The 15956-nt window shown below is 40.3% G+C and overlaps 1 protein-coding gene across 2 annotated transcripts in view; it reads left to right on the top strand.

Moving 5' to 3' along the window:
* The window catches only part of LOC126355433 (uncharacterized), a 59913-nt gene extending 44854 nt beyond the window's left edge, over positions 1 to 15059 (top strand). Inside the window, exon 3 of one of the 2 annotated variants that reach the window (XR_007565501.1) lies at positions 14733 to 15059. Coding sequence is in view for 1 of the 2 variants with exons in the window: in XM_050005741.1 (XP_049861698.1) it covers positions 14733 to 14842 (110 nt within the window). In the remaining variant the exon portion in view is untranslated. The remainder of the gene's footprint in view (positions 1 to 14732) is intronic. The other variant, XM_050005741.1, reaches the window with a different exon arrangement.
* The last annotated feature ends 897 nt before the right edge of the window (positions 15060 to 15956 follow it).

The raw sequence follows: 15956 nt of genomic DNA on the forward strand, positions 1-15956 counted from the left end.
TTTTCCTGTGAAATAGTTTAGCTTTTATATCTTTCAGCTTTTGAACTAACAAAACTATGTTTTATGTGAAATCCAAATCCTCTAGATGTTCTTGCATCCCCCACATCTCCTCCCTGCTGTGACTTTTCTTGTTACTGTGTCAAGGACAAATAGAAAAAAATGTTGGTGACCAAATGTAACTATGCTGGACTCCACTTCTTAACCCTGTTGTCTCTGAGAGATTTCCCTTGTAGAGCACATGACATTTGTAGCCATCATAGAGATATTGAATGGTGTTTAGAGTTTTCTATGACACTACACCATCCATCTGCAACACCTACCACAGCACTTGATATTTCACAGAATAGAAGATCTTTTCAAAATCAACGAATACGAAGTATTTGGTCATCTGGAATACTTTGCTTCGCCCTGATATGATCTTAAGAATATTAATAAGATCAACACAACTACATTGTGCCTGAAAACCAGCCTGTTCCTTATGCAGTCAATGTTCAAGTGAATCTTTAATCCTATTTAAAATAACTCTGGTGATGGTCTCACTGGACACTGACAGCATGTAATAATGTGTCAGTTGTTACAATCAGACAAATTTCCTTTTTTGGGGGAGCTTTACCAAGCCATTTTTCCACTCCTTTGAGGGTTTCTTTTAGAGCCAAATATGCTTCAGCAAGGGATGGAGCATTTACAGTACTTTTGATACTGGCTTATAAGATTTCTGGACCTATGTTGTCTAGGCCTAGAGCCTTTGCATATTTTAGGCACTCGTAATTTAATCTTTTGACAGAACACTGTAGATTTATATCTTGATGTGCTTCAATGTACACTGGAACATATTCCTCTTGGTTGTCTTCATGATTTAAAAGATTGAATGTTGCTCTTATTTCTTAGCTGTTTCCTGCTAGGCTGTAATCATCACCCCACCCTTGCTCTGAACTGGTCCTTCACGTCTAAAGTTCTCCATTGAGAGTTGTTTGCCAAAACAGTACAACTCCTTAGTATTTCACTGTCTTTTTTCCTCTTCTGATAACTGTGCCTGCTCATCTATTGGTTCCATTTTATCTTGCTGTATCCCTTTTTGTACTCTTTTGTTTGTTTGTCTCCATGTATTCTTTCTGCACTCTTTCCTGCAGCTAATTTAATTCCAAGTGTCATCAGAGATCCACTCTTTCCTTTGATGTGTCTTAAATCCTAAGATGTTCTCTCCAAAATCTATTAGATGTGAAATTCAGTTCCACGTAGGCTGTATGGACTGCCCAAGATCCAGAAAGAAGGTTGTCTTTACATACTGAAGTGAGCAATACTGGAGCAGCCACCTATAATTCGGCCAAATACTTGGCATCTTTACTCAAATCCATTGTAGGTAAGTGTCCACATCATATAAGAAATTTGATTTTATCAGCAGACTCCTGTCATTTAAGCTGGAAAATGGAGATTTGTTAGTTGTTATGTCTTTTAGGTTTTTACAGAAGTGCCTTTGGTGGATTCGCCACATCTCATTGGCAATAGGTTTGTGGCTGACATTAAAGCATTGTTTGAGCATATTCTCTCCTTGACAATTATTTATTCAACAACAAGATTTTTGAACAATCGATGTTGTCACTATGGGAGTCCTTTGTCTCCCCTGGCAGCCAATATTTTTATGGAAAAATTTGAGGAGCGAGCACTTGCCTCAGCCATCTTAGAACCAACAGTATTTTGGTAATATGTTGATGACACTTTTATAAGTTGGCCTCATGGGGTGGACAGTCTCCAAGAGTTCCTTCAACATGTGAACTTCATATATGAAAAAATAAAATTTGCAGGAGGTGAAGAAAGATGGTTGCTTGCCATTTTTAGACATCTTGGTGGGATGTAAGGGTGATAGCACAAGTGGACATTCAGTGTTTTGAAAGGCCGCTCATACTGACCTTTATTTACAGTGTACTAGATGCCACCAAGATGCATAAATGACGGGTATTATAAGACCTTGATCCACTGCTACAGGCATCCAAATGACATAAAAAGCAAGTAAATGAGGTCTTCAGAATGAGTGTTTGCCTACCATTTATTGGAAACGATTCAGATAAAATAGGCAGAATATTAAGAAGACATAAACTTAAATTAATCTTTTGATCTCCTTACAAAATACCAGCAGCTTTGTTAAAGATGACTTATAGTTACACAAAGCAGATGTTAACAGGATTCTGTGTGAATGCAGCAAAACTTACATAGGGCAAATGAGGAACACTGTGGAGGATTGCATTATAGAACATCATTGGCATAATTACCTTCCCCAGGCAAATAAGCCCACTATCACTGAACACTGTATTTCTACTGGTCACTTGAGGAAATATAATGAAACAAAAATGTTGGCCCATACATCAGACTTTTGGAGCTCAATATCAATGAATCAGAGGAAATACAACCTTCTGAATCCCTCATGAATTGAGTCGACAGAGTCCAGTTAAATTCTGCATTGGACCTGATTAGAGAAAAACTTTATGCTCTGCATAATCAGCATCGTCCTGCAACCTTGCCATGCAAAGAGATAAGCTTTCATCATGGAGTGTACAGACTTACAGCAAAAGTACATGCTCTCAGGCAACACATACGCAATGCCATCTAGGACACTACAAATGTGCAATCAGGATCTTAAATAGGGGAGCTCAGTGTATTGCTCATCAGTGTTCACCTGAAGATGGCCAGAAGACTCTGCACCAAAATATCCTACCAGTGACTTAGAGAGAGCCAACAGCTCTCCCAAAATTTTATAGAACAAGTTAGACAGCTACTTTGAAATTTTTGCCAACCTGTTTTTATTCTTTTCTGCATAAAGTTTTCATCAGAGATGGCATGGAATCTGTTTTATAGTTCAAGGACAAATCTTCCTGTGATAAATTGGTCTATTAACCTTACACATTTATTTTGTTGTGCCTGTGTTTGAGCTTGGTTCTATTTGCCACTGCTTTAAATTTGAAATCACCCAAAACTAGGTGCTTGTTACTTCAAATGTCCACTTCTCTCTGTTTCTGACATTTAGTCGATAGTGTCAAATCTTATGGCTTAGAGCTCTGTCATTCATTTGATTTTTAGTAACACAATATGGCAAGACCCATGTTATCTTATGGCAGCTGCGATAAGGAAACAGTGTGCCTCCAATGACCATGGCAGACTCAGCACACATATCTGTTAGCAGTTCATCAGTTTTGTTCCTATTCTCAATGTTTTTATGCCCATGATGTGTTCAAGCCCTGTGTTTTCTGTACCAATTTTTGTGTTCAAGTCTCCCATTAAAATTGTTATCTCTCTATAATAATTTTGTCTAAGGACTCCATTTAGCTCTGTACAAAATGCATCTTTTAATTCTCCTTCAGCCATTTCAGAAAGTGTACAGCATTGAATTACAGTGATATTTCACATATTTGTTTTAAAGCATGCAGCTGTTATTCTTTCTTGACTGGTTTCCATTCCAGTAACCTCCTTTTGCAGTTTTTAGGTAGCAAGATCCCTATGCATTACATCTTCACCTGTGTGTCCTACATACCGCAAAATTCCACCATTTTGTGTTTGAACTTCTCCATATTCTGGCCATGTTATTTCACTTCATCCCAGTATATCCAATTTGAAGTTTTCCATATCTTTTGTGACCTGTCTTAACCTTCTAGCCTCTCTCAGTGTTCTTACATTCAAATCCCAATATGGGTTTTTGTTTTCACACCAAACATCATATTCTTAAGAGTGTTGTGGCTATTTCTCCTCTAGTTTCTGTACTTTGAATTTTTTTGGTGGTGAGAGTTATCAGCCTACCGCCTTCTGAGTATACTAGTGGGACTGCCACTTTATGGCCTGGACACCTGCCAAAGTTTTATTTCAGGACTTTAACCCTTAGACATATTGTCTTCACCTCAACTACAGAATGCTATCAATCCCTCCACACTAAGCCCTATGTGCATAAACGTTGTTCTGGTTACCAAGGATCTTCTGCTGTCCACATCAGGGCACTGTGCCTGCTGTCATGCAAATGCAGAGAGGAAAAGAAAAGGATAGGACACTAGACTGGATGTTGTGAAACACACTTTGTCTGGATTCTCTTTGGAGACTTGCCTGGCTTGGGAGATGCTGTGAGCAGTTACCCTACCACCAGCATAGCCCTCCACTTCATTGGAACACACAAATCCTCTTGCCCATGTGGACAGTGACTCATTAAGGTGGTGTCTCTTGAGTGGAAATGGAGAAATAACCACAAGAAAATGATTGAATAACCAATGAAAGGATACCATTCTGTGAGTTGGAGTGGAAAATCTGAAAAGGGACATGCAGAGTTTCAGTCTAGATATAGTGTGAGACATTGAAGTAAACTGGGAATAAGATAAGGATTTCTGGTCAGGCAACTTGTGGGGTAATATCAGCAGAAGCAGAAAATTATATTCATTATGAATAGGAATGTAGATCTGAGAATGAGTTATTATGAACAATTCAGTGATAGGATTATTCCCATCAGTATAAAGCCAACAACAATGATTCAGGTATACATGCCTATATCACAAGCAGAAGATTAAGAATATTATGAAAAGGATAGTTTCTACTCGACATATAGTGGAGATAAGTTGCAGATAGGCACAAAAAAGAGACTGTCAGAAAGTGAGCTTTTGGCCAATGAAACCATTGTTGGAAATACACACATACACACAACCACACACACACATGACCACAGTCTCTGGCTGCTGAGGTCAGACTCATTGTCTGGCCTCAGAAGCCAGAGATTACAGTCAAGTGAGTGTGAGTTGTGTTTGTGTGTGTATTTGTCTGTTTTCGACAGAGGCCTTGTTGGTCGAAAGCTAACTTTCTGACAGTATTTTATTTATTTATTTATTTTTTTGTGCTTGTCAAGTATATGTTGAGTAACAACTATCATTTTTATAATACACTCCTGGAAATTGAAATAAGAACACCGTGAATTCATTGTCCCAGGAAGGGGAAACTTTATTGACACAGTCCTGGGGTCAGATACATCACATGATCACACTGACAGAACCACAGGCACACAGACACAGGCAACAGAGCATGCACAATGTCGGCACTAGTACAGTGTATATCCACCTTTCGCAGCAATGCAGGCTGCTATTCTCCCATGGAGACGATCGTAGAGTTGTTGGATGTAGTCCTGTGGAACGGCTTGCTATGCCATTTCCACCTGGCGCCTCAGTTGGACCAGCGTTCGTGCTGGACATGCAGACCGCCTGAGACGACCCTTCATCCAGTCCCAAACATGCTCAATGGGGGACAGATCCGGAGATCTTGCTGGCCAGGGTAGTTGACTTACACCTTCTAGAGCACGTTGGGTGGCACGGGATACATGCGGACGTGCATTGTCCTGTTGGAACAGCAAGTTCCCTTGCCGGTCTAGGAATGGTAGAACGATGGGTACGATAACGGTTTGGATGTACCGTGCACTGTTCAGTGTCCCCTCGATGATCACCAGAGGTGTACGGCCAGTGTAGGAGATCGCTCCCCACACCATGATGCCAGGTGTTGGCCCTGTGTGCCTCGGTCGTATGCAGTCCTGATTGTGGCGCTCACCAGCACGGCGCCAAACATCATACGACCATCATTGGCACCAAGGCAGAAGCGACTCTCATCGCTGAAGACGACACGTCTCCATTCGTCCCTCCATTCACGCCTGTCGCGACACCACTGGAGGCGGGCTGCACGATGTTGGGGCGTGAGCGGAAGACGGCCTAATGGTGTGCGGGACCGTAGCCCAGCTTCATGGAGACGGTTGCGAATGGTCCTCGCCGATACCCCAGGAGCAACAGAGTCCCTAATTTGCTGGGAAGTGGCGGTGCGGTCCCCTACGGCACTGTGTAGGATCCTTCGGTCTTGGCGTGCATCCGTGGGTCGCTGCGGTCCGGTCCCAGGTCGACGGGCACGTGCACCTTCCGCCGACCACTGGCGACAACATCTATGTACTGTGGAGACCTCACGTCCCACGTGTTGAGCAATTCGGCGGTACGTCCACCCGGCCTCCCGCATGCCCACTATACGCCCTCGCTCAAAGTCCGTCAACTGCACATACGGTTCACGACCACGCTGTCTCGACATGCTACCAGTGTTAAAGACTGCGATGGAGCTCCGTATGCCACGGCAAACTGGCTGACACTGACGGCGGCGGTGCACAAATGCTGCGCAGCTAGCGCCATTCGACGGCCAACACCGCGGTTCCTGGTGTGTCTGCTGTGCCGTGCGTGTGATCATTGCTTGTACAGCCCTCTCGCAGTGTCCGGAGCAAGTATGGTGGGTCTGACACACTGGTGTCAATGTGTTCTTTTTTCCATTTCCAGGAGTGTATTATTGCATTCCAGCCTGGATTTTCAACTGTTTGATTTTGCAGAAGATTAAGAGACAGAGTATATGAGGGCACTGAACATGTAACTCAGTACCCTTATGTAAAGGGAGATGATACTCTGACAGTCAGGGAGAACTGGTATGCTATCATAGGTGAAGGAACTTAAAGTGGTGGTACAGGAGAATATGGACTCTGTAGTAAGAATGGGAAAGGAAAAAGACTAATAGAGTACACATCCAACTTCCACTGGTAATAGCAAATTCACTGCTTGACAATCACAAGAGAAGGAGGTATACTTGGAAAAGACTTGGACAAAGTGTTTGACACCAGCTGGATTATGTTGTGGTGGAACAGAGATTCCAAAATCAGGCATTGGACTGTATGACATACCCAGGAGGACCAGATGTAGACTTAGGCCACAATTTAGTAGTGATGAAGAGTAGGCTGTAGTTAAAGAAAATCGTCAGGTAATATAAATGTGGAAAGAAGTGGGATACTGAAGTTCTGAAGAATGCATCTGAAGTCCTCTCAGGTCGAAGATACAGCAATAACGAATATGACAGCAGGAAGTGCAATTGCCCTATAAAAGTGACAATACAGAAGTATAACAGATGGATACAGGAACAAGGAAGGTAACTGTGAAAAAGCCTTGTGTAACAGGAGGAATATGTCAATTGATCAATGAAAGAGAGAAGTACAAAATACTCAAGAATACAGCAAATTGAGTCACCTGGGAATGAAATGTGTATATTGAGGCAGTGGAACACATATAAAAATGTGAAGAAATCATAAATGCTTGTTGTAAGCACAGACTACCATATAGAAAAGTCAAAATAATCTTTGGGGAAATTAAAAGCATATATGTTAACATTAAGAGTGCAGGAGGAATTCTGCTGTTAAATGTAAACACAAGAGTGGTTAGATGGAAAGATTACATTGAAGGTCTTTATGAGAGGGAGGAACTGTCTGCTGACATGATAGAAGAGGAAATGTATGTCAAAGCAGGTCCATTATTAGAGGGAGAGTTTGACAGAGCATTGGAAGACATGGGAAAAATATACAGGAGGAATAAGTAACATTCCTTCATAATTTCAAAATTCACTGGAGGAAGTGGCAGCTAAATGACTGCTCATATTTGCATGTAGAATCCATGAGATTGGAGACATACTGTCAGACTTTCAGAAAAATGTCATTTGCACAATGCCATAGATAACAAGGGCAGATAAGGGTGGACAAGCATCTCAACAGCTCATGCATTCAAGTTGCCACCAAGAATAATACACAGAAAAATGGAATAAAAAATTGAGAGTGAATTAGATGATGATCAGTTTGTATTTAGGAAAGGGCAAAGGCATCATGGAGACAGTTTTGAAATTGCACTTGCTAGTAGAAGCAAGAGTTAAGAAAAATCAAGACATGTCCAAAGCATTTGTCAACCCAGAAAAAAGTATTTGACAGTGTAAAATGGTGCAAGATGTTCAAAATTCTTTAAAAAAATAGATACAAGGATGCAGTTTTCTGCCCTACTGTTTTATTTATACATAACAAGTAATGATGGAAATAAAAAAATAGATTCAGTAGTGGGATTAACATCCAGGGTGAGAAAACATCAACAAGAAGATTCACTGATGACATTATTGTCCTCAGTGAGAGGGAGGCAAAGTTACAGTACATACTGAATGGAATGAACAGCCTACAGGGCACAGAATATGAATTGACTGTAAACTGAAGAAAGACAAAATTAATGAGGAGTAGTAGATTGAGAGTAGTGATAAGGAGTAGTATATTGAGTGTAGTGATAAACCTTACATCAAAATTGGAGGCCATGAAGTAGACAAAATGAATGAATTTTACAACCTTGGGAGTAAAATAAGGTGTGGCAGACAAGGCAAAGAGACTTAACACAGACTAACACAGGCAAAAAGGACATTCCTGGCCACAAGACATTTCCTAGTATCAAACATTGGGTGTATTTGTGAAAGAAATTTCTGAGAATGCATGTCTGGAGCACAGGATTGCTAAGAAGTGAGCCGTTGACTGTGGGAGTACCAGAGAACAATAGAAGTCAAGCATTTGAAATGTGTTGCTGTGGAAGGACTCTGAAAATTAGGTGTACTCATAAGAAATGAAGAGATTCTATGTAGAGTGAGTGAGAACAGAAATATATGGAAAACATGCATAAACAGTTCTCAGTTGACTTGCCATGGATAAAATTCTGAGCTTTCAATGACTGACTCCATTATCAGAGGCTAAAAATGACTATCATTAAATGGCATGGCTTCCACTTTACAGGTCAGCATCTGGTTGGCTGTATTACATTAAGGTATCAACACAGAAATGACACACACTGAAGTGCCACCCTCTACATCCATAGCTTTTGTTTGTACTCTATCTCCATCACTGATTTTATGATTCCATGCATTGCTAAGTGCATAGCTTGTGTCTGTTTAATTTGTTTTCACAAAATCTAATTTCAACTGCTTCTCTGATCACAGAGTCCCAGTAGGTCAATGCTTGAGCAAGTATTATCATTTTTTTATAAAAATCTTGTGCTTATTCAATAGGCTGTGCCACCACTGATTTATCCAAATACCTGTATTTAAGGTGACGCTGATGATGCTTGATGTGGCAACTGGCAACAGTCTGTATAGACCCATGTAACTTACGCTACACTCACAAGGAATGTTATAGATTCCAAACCCTCTCAGGCTAAGGTTATCCTTGGCCGGTCACAACATTTCTTTAATTTTTTGTGTCTCATTGGGTGTAGTTTTCACCATCTATCTCTTATGAGAGCTATGCTGAACACCTTAGTATACAAAGCCATTCTATTTTTGCCAAGGACCACATTGGCTCTGAGATTAATTATCTGGTGATGGTGTTCAGAAGCAATGTGTATTCTGTCCATGACATTAGATCAGTGCTGTCTAGGAAACCAAAGAGATGCAATGCTGTTCAAACAAACCAAGAGGATCAACACATAGTGCGCCTTCCATTCTTCTACACAACAACCAGCAAGATAGGTAGAATCAAACAGGCAGCATATCATACAATCCTTCTGGACAACCAGGAAAATAAAGAAATGTTGTGACCAGACAAGGATAATCTAGGCCTGAGAGTGTTGGGAATTTATAAAATTTCTTGTGAGTGTTATGTGGGCCAGTCTTTACGTACTGTTGCCAACTGCTGCTCTGAGCATCAGTGTCTCCTTAAGTACAAGTATTTGGGTAAATCAGCCGTGGCACAGTCTATTAAATAAGCCAATATTTTTGTTTGAACAAATGGGAATACTTGCTAATGCTTTGACCTATTGGGACTTTGCGATCATTGAAGCAGTTAAAATTAGACTTTGTGGAAACATCTTCAGTAGGGACATGGGCTATGCGCTTGGCAATGCATGGAGGCATTTACTTGGTAAAGACAAAGCACAGAGGAAGACTTCTTAAGTTAATCACCTTATGTGTGGGATGGCATTACAAACAACTCTGGATAGAGCACACAAACAAAATCTATGTGTGTAGAGGGCGCCACACCTCAGTATGCACCATTTACATGTTGACACCATGAAGTAAAACTATCAGGTCCTGTCTTGTGGGTATAAAAGTGGGAGCCTCACCAGTTCACAACAGTCAGTTTTAGCTCCTTGATAATGATGGAGCAATTGTCAAAAGCTTGGAATTTTATTTGAATTTGATGGGGTAGTTAAACTGAGAACATTTCATGCAAGGACTTCATCACAAAAACTTTGTAGCGATATTAGTTTCCTCTACAGAGAGGACACATTGTGCAGTGTTCGTCACCTGGAGAAGCTGACTCTTGAACAGTCTCAACTGCTGAGTAATCTGGCTTTTTACAAAACTGTCATGACAAGGAAGTTGTACCAAAGTTTGCAATGGTCAAATATCACATCTAACCTGCTGCAGTGAATAGAATTTTATGGAAGAAAGGCCATGCTTTTGTTAAGAAGAAGATATGTCATAAGAAGTATGAATTTGGTGCCATTGCTCACTCTTTATATTGTTGCCATCTGCTTCTGTCTGGAGTTCTCTTTGGCCCTCAGATGAGTAGACATGAATTTTGGTCCACAACATCGAGCTAAGGAGGTTTCACGTCAGCACACACTCTGCTGCAGAGTGGAAATCTCATTCTGGAAACATCGAGCTAATTTAAACAAAACAACAGCCTGATAACTTTGAGCAGCTTTACCTTGAACAAGGAAATGCTGGGTCCAGCGGCGTTCACCACTTTTTCATCAACTTCTGTACAAGGAACTTGATGAAACTACCATCTTAGTTCTCAGCAAAAGTCTGAACTTTGGTCCAGCTCCACGTAATCTCCCAATCGCCAAGATTTGACATCTTCCTGAAGAAGCAGTAGATGAGGTAAGGCTTTCTACTAGCTAGATTTTAGCGACAGTCAAGCCCTCTAAGTCCAATGTTAGCAGATGGGAGAAACATGGACTGAGAGCATTGGTGAATGATGAAGAGTTAGTTGTCTTATCAGCTGAAAGGAGGATACTATGGCTATCCTCAATGCTACAAATTAGAATAAGAAAGTGGGTCTTTTATTGGAAGGGAGCACATAATGAATTCTCAGATAGGATCTAACATTGGTACTTTCCAGAAAGACAAGGGACCTATTAAAGAAGTCTGGTTTCACTGATAAGCTTGTGATGAATTTATGGCCGAGAATGCCTAGGCCACCCAAGCTGTACAGTCTGCCTAAGACTAATAAAGACGGCATTCCATTGAGACCAATTGTTAATACTGTTGTCTCTCCTATATACAGGCTGGCGAAGTACTTATGTAAATTATAGGCACCTATGTCATCAGCTGTTGTAGACATCATATTAAAAACTCCCGAATATTTGTTGATACCATAAAACAGATGAGGATAGGGCCAAATTAAACCATGTTCAGTCTTGACATGATCTCCCTGTTTGTGAAGGTAGCAGTGGAAAACACATTACAACTGTTGGATGCTCATTTCTCCCCTAAAATTCTGAAATTGTTTCAGCACACTTCAATGTCCAATTACTTCGTGTATGGTGGAAATTATTATGAAATAATTGATGGAACAGCCATGGGTTCACCACGGTCACAAGCTGTAGCTAACTTTCTTATGGAGGATTTTAAAGAACAAGCATAAAATAGTGCTTGCTGCCAGTCCTCCTCCTCCTTCAGGTATGATGATGATACATTTTTGAATCTAGCGACATGTCAGTGAGGTGTTGCAGCAGTACATTGATCATTTGAATGGTATACATCCTAACATAAGACTTACAGTGGAGGTGAAAGGGAAGTTACGCCTCTTTAATGTGTTGTTTGAACAGAAAGCAAATGGACAACTTGCCTGTTTTGTGTACAAGTAAATAATGCATACAGATCTATCCTAATGGGCATAGCTTTCATCATCCAACTCAGAAGAGTGCCTTAGTTCACAGAGCTAGGTCTATTTCAGACAAGGGCCACATCAGCTCCATGATTAATCATTTGATGACAGTGTTCAGAAGCAGTGGGTATTCTGTCCATGATCATAGATAAGTGCTGTCATGGAAACCAAGATGCAATGCTGTTCAAACAAGCCAAAAGGATCAACACATAGTGCTGCTTCCATTCTGTGTTACAAGTACCAGCAAGATAGAGAGACATAAACAGGAATGAAATCAGACCAGTCTTCTAGCCACCCATCAAAATTAAAGAAACATTGTGATCAGTCAAGGATAATCTTGTCCTGAGAGTGCTGGGAATGTATAACATTCCTTGCCACTGTGGTAAAGTTACATGAGCCCGTCTAAACAGACCACTGTAGGAAGCTTGCACTTGATAAAGAAAAAGCACAGAGAATGACTTATCACAGTTTACCACCAGATGCAAAGGATGGCACTGCAAACAATGCTGGATAGAGAGTGCAAACAAAATCCCCAGTTGCATGAAAAAGTGCTGCACATATTTGAAAGTAAATGTCACTACTTGGTACTTGCAGGGTGATACTATAAGCCAATTTTTTATCAACTGACTGTCAAGTTATATGCCAATATTCTTTAGTCTGGGGCTGCTATCCCAGAGAGACATGGCCCATATGTAGAGATATATATTGTCTGCATAGCTTTATAATAGTTTAATAGTTGCTCGTAGAGAAGTTTGAATGTCAGCAGCATATATTATATGATAAATGGATGAGTGCTGCTTCTTGGAGACCTAGCAATTTTTTGTCTGGGGTCACCATAGGTACCTGTGTTGATGGTATGCAGTACTCTAAGAGTGTGAAGCTTAAGTATTAGACAAAGACTTCTACATTGTCACACACAGCTGAGGTATCAAACAATGGAAAATCCAGGATGGAATGTAACAATATAATGAAAAGGATAGTTGCTTCTCATCATAAACCGGAGATGCTGAGTCACAGAAAGGCACAACAAAAGGCTGTCGGAAAGTTAGCTTTCAGCCAACAAGGGCTTTGTCAAAAACAGGCAGCATACACACATGCACACACTCACGCAGATGGAACTCTCACACACATAAGCTCATTCTTTAGCAGTTGGAGCCAGACAGCTGAGACATCTTGCAAGCTGTGATGATGAATGCACTGCGTCAGACAAACATTGGCAAAATGTCACTCATTAGTATTGTATTATTGTCTTTATATTTCTTTATTGAAGCCATTTTGGGTACTTGACAATGATTAATTGTGTTTGTGTCACCATTTCAGTCATATTTTAATGGTGTGTCTGAATGCTTTGCAGATGCGTAACTTGTAAAATCCCATGTAGCCAGACTCTTTCTTGCTTTAATTTGGAGACGTTTATTTTTGTATTTGTATTTATTTATTTATCCTGTGGATCACATATTGTACAAAGTACACATGATATATGACCTATGCCATTGGGAACGATACTGTAGACTACATTTCACTGAGGATACATAGCAAATGTGATAATGTCTCTAATGGAAGACATATGATCATCATACAAGAAATGTTCATACCAGGAGTGGCATCAGAGGCTTACTTAATTGTTAGTTGATGTTCCTTCAAAGTAATCTGTTATGTTTGACCCAAGACTGTGACTTCTGTGTTTTGAGTATATTTTCTGTTTCTAAATTATTTGGCTGTCTGCAGTGTTAGAAAATGAAGAATCCAGGAGGAAAACCTGATAAGTCCAAAATTCCAGATTTGCTGTTTCTTTTTCGTAATTTAATATTTCAGCCAGTGCAGTTTTGGATGGTTTTGTACAACTTGTCATAAATCTGACAAGTAGAGGGATATTTCAATATCTTGCAAATGTGTGTAGGGGAAAAACCTTACAAGTCCATGCAAAAGAGAGGAATATTCCGACAATTCCATGGAATGCAATTACAAAATGTTATGATGTAATGATTCCTATCCCGTATAGGTCTGTTTCTGCTAATATTATCATTGTTGTCACAGTCATTGTTATGTGTAATTTCACCATTGTAATTAGCTTTGTGTAGACTGTGAAGGAAGTTCGACCTAGAGTTGTGTTGTGTAGATGTAATATGAATAAAGAAGATAGTGATTCATCTAATCATGAAGAAAAATAGAGAATGTCATTGGTGATGCTGACTAAGAAATGGAAGTTTGGTTGCATTAGAGATGCTTCAAAACATTAAAGACTGCAGTCATGTGAAACAAGAGAACCATGTACGTGCAAAAACAATTGTTTTGATATTTTCAATGATGAAAATAAAAGACATCTTATTAATAATAGGCACCAATTTGAAAATCATGATGAAATAAACCTCTGTCTAAGTGTTTTAATCACAGTAGCCCCTGTACGTCACAGGCATCTTAGAAGAGAAGAGCAGGAGGCACAGTTTTGTGATGCATATTATAAATTCAGCAGTGTGTGTGCTGATTTGAAACTTTCTGGGATTTGTATCTGGGTGTTTAGTCTACAGTTATAACATTGGTGAATATTCATCATTACCAAGACTGTAGTTAACTGATGATGTAACAATATAATACTTTGAGACAATTCACAGTCATTGTATATTGTGCATGACTGGTTACTTTCCTGTCATTCTGGTGTTCGCCCACTAACAAAATATTTTGTCATATGTGCGTATTGAAACAAACAATATTCCATTTCTGTCACTGCAGCTGATGTGTGAGTGTATAAGAGAGTCCAAGTTTTTTTGTATATACTTAAAACAGAATAAGAGTGGTACTGTTATGTGAGGACATGCGTTGCCCATCCATTAGCTGCATGTTAGTGTTTACTTTTGCCTATTTTTATTTAAAATTCAACAAAAGTAGAATAGATTGATTTTGTGTGTGTGTGTGTGTGTGTGTGTGTGTGTGTGTGTGTGTGTGTGTGTGCATTGTATAAAATGATAATTAAAATGGTTTTCATTGTCTGAAGCCTTGTCTTTATACTACAACACAGGACTCGACCCACGACGTGAGGAATTGGCAGAGACAGAAAAGTCTCTCTGTGCCACGCTGCAGCTGCTGGTTGTATCGCTGGTGCCTGCTATCCTGGCCATGTGTCTCTGACATCCTAACTGTGAAATATGTGTTGTGTTCTTACAACACACAAATATTATTTTATGTTGTCATATCCAATGAAATTATTGTGTAGTTTATGTACATCGAAGTAGGTAGCTGTGGTTGAAGATATAATGTCATACAACTGTACTGATTTTGAAACTGTGCGTTTAAAAGTAATCTGTGAAAAAGTTTTCCGAGTAAATATCTTGTTTCATTACAGTAATACTATGTCACTTAATTAATATTGTAAGCTGCCACTTCCATCAGTCAGTTATATAGATGTTTCATAGATTAATGATGTACATAAAATAGAAAGAACCTTCCACATGGGAAAAATATATTAAAAACAGAGATTCCAAGACTTACCGAGCAGGAAAGCGCCGGTAGACAGGCACAATAAATAAAACACACAAACACACACACAGAATTTCTAGCTTTCGAAACCGACGGTTGCTTCTTCAGGAAAGAGGGAAGTAGAGGAAAAGACGAAAGGATGTGGGTTTTAAGGGAGAGGGTAAGGAGTCATTCCAAACCCGGGAGCGGAAAGACTTACCTTAGGGGGAAAAAAGGACAGGTGTACACTCGCACACACACACATATCCATCCGCACATACACAGACACAAGCAGACATTTGTAAAGGCAAAGAGTTCAGGCAGAGATATCAGTCGAGGCGGAAGTACGGAGGCAAAGAAGTTGTTGAAAGACAGGTGAGGTATGAGCGGCGGCAACTTGAAATTAGCGGAGGTTGAGGCCTGGTGGATAATGAGAAGAGAGGATGAAGGCAAGTTCCCATCTCCGGAGTTTGGATAGGTTGGTGTTGGTAGGAAGTATCCAGATAACCCGGACGGTATAACACTGTGCCAAGGTGTGCTGGCCGTGCACCAAGGCATGTTTAGCCACAGGGTGATCCTCATTACCAACAAACACTGTCTGCCTGTGTCCATTCATGCGAATGAACAGTTTGTTGCTGGTCATTCCCACATAGAAAGCGTCACAGTGTAGGCAGGTCAGTTGGTAAATCATGTGGGTGCTTTCACACGTGGCTCTGCCTTTGATCGTGTACACCTTCCGGGTTACAGGACTGGAGTTGGTGGTGGTGGGAGGGTGCATAGGACAAGT

This window comes from Schistocerca gregaria, chromosome 3, assembly GCF_023897955.1.
Source record: "Schistocerca gregaria isolate iqSchGreg1 chromosome 3, iqSchGreg1.2, whole genome shotgun sequence".
Lineage (NCBI taxonomy): Eukaryota > Metazoa > Arthropoda > Insecta > Orthoptera > Acrididae > Schistocerca > Schistocerca gregaria.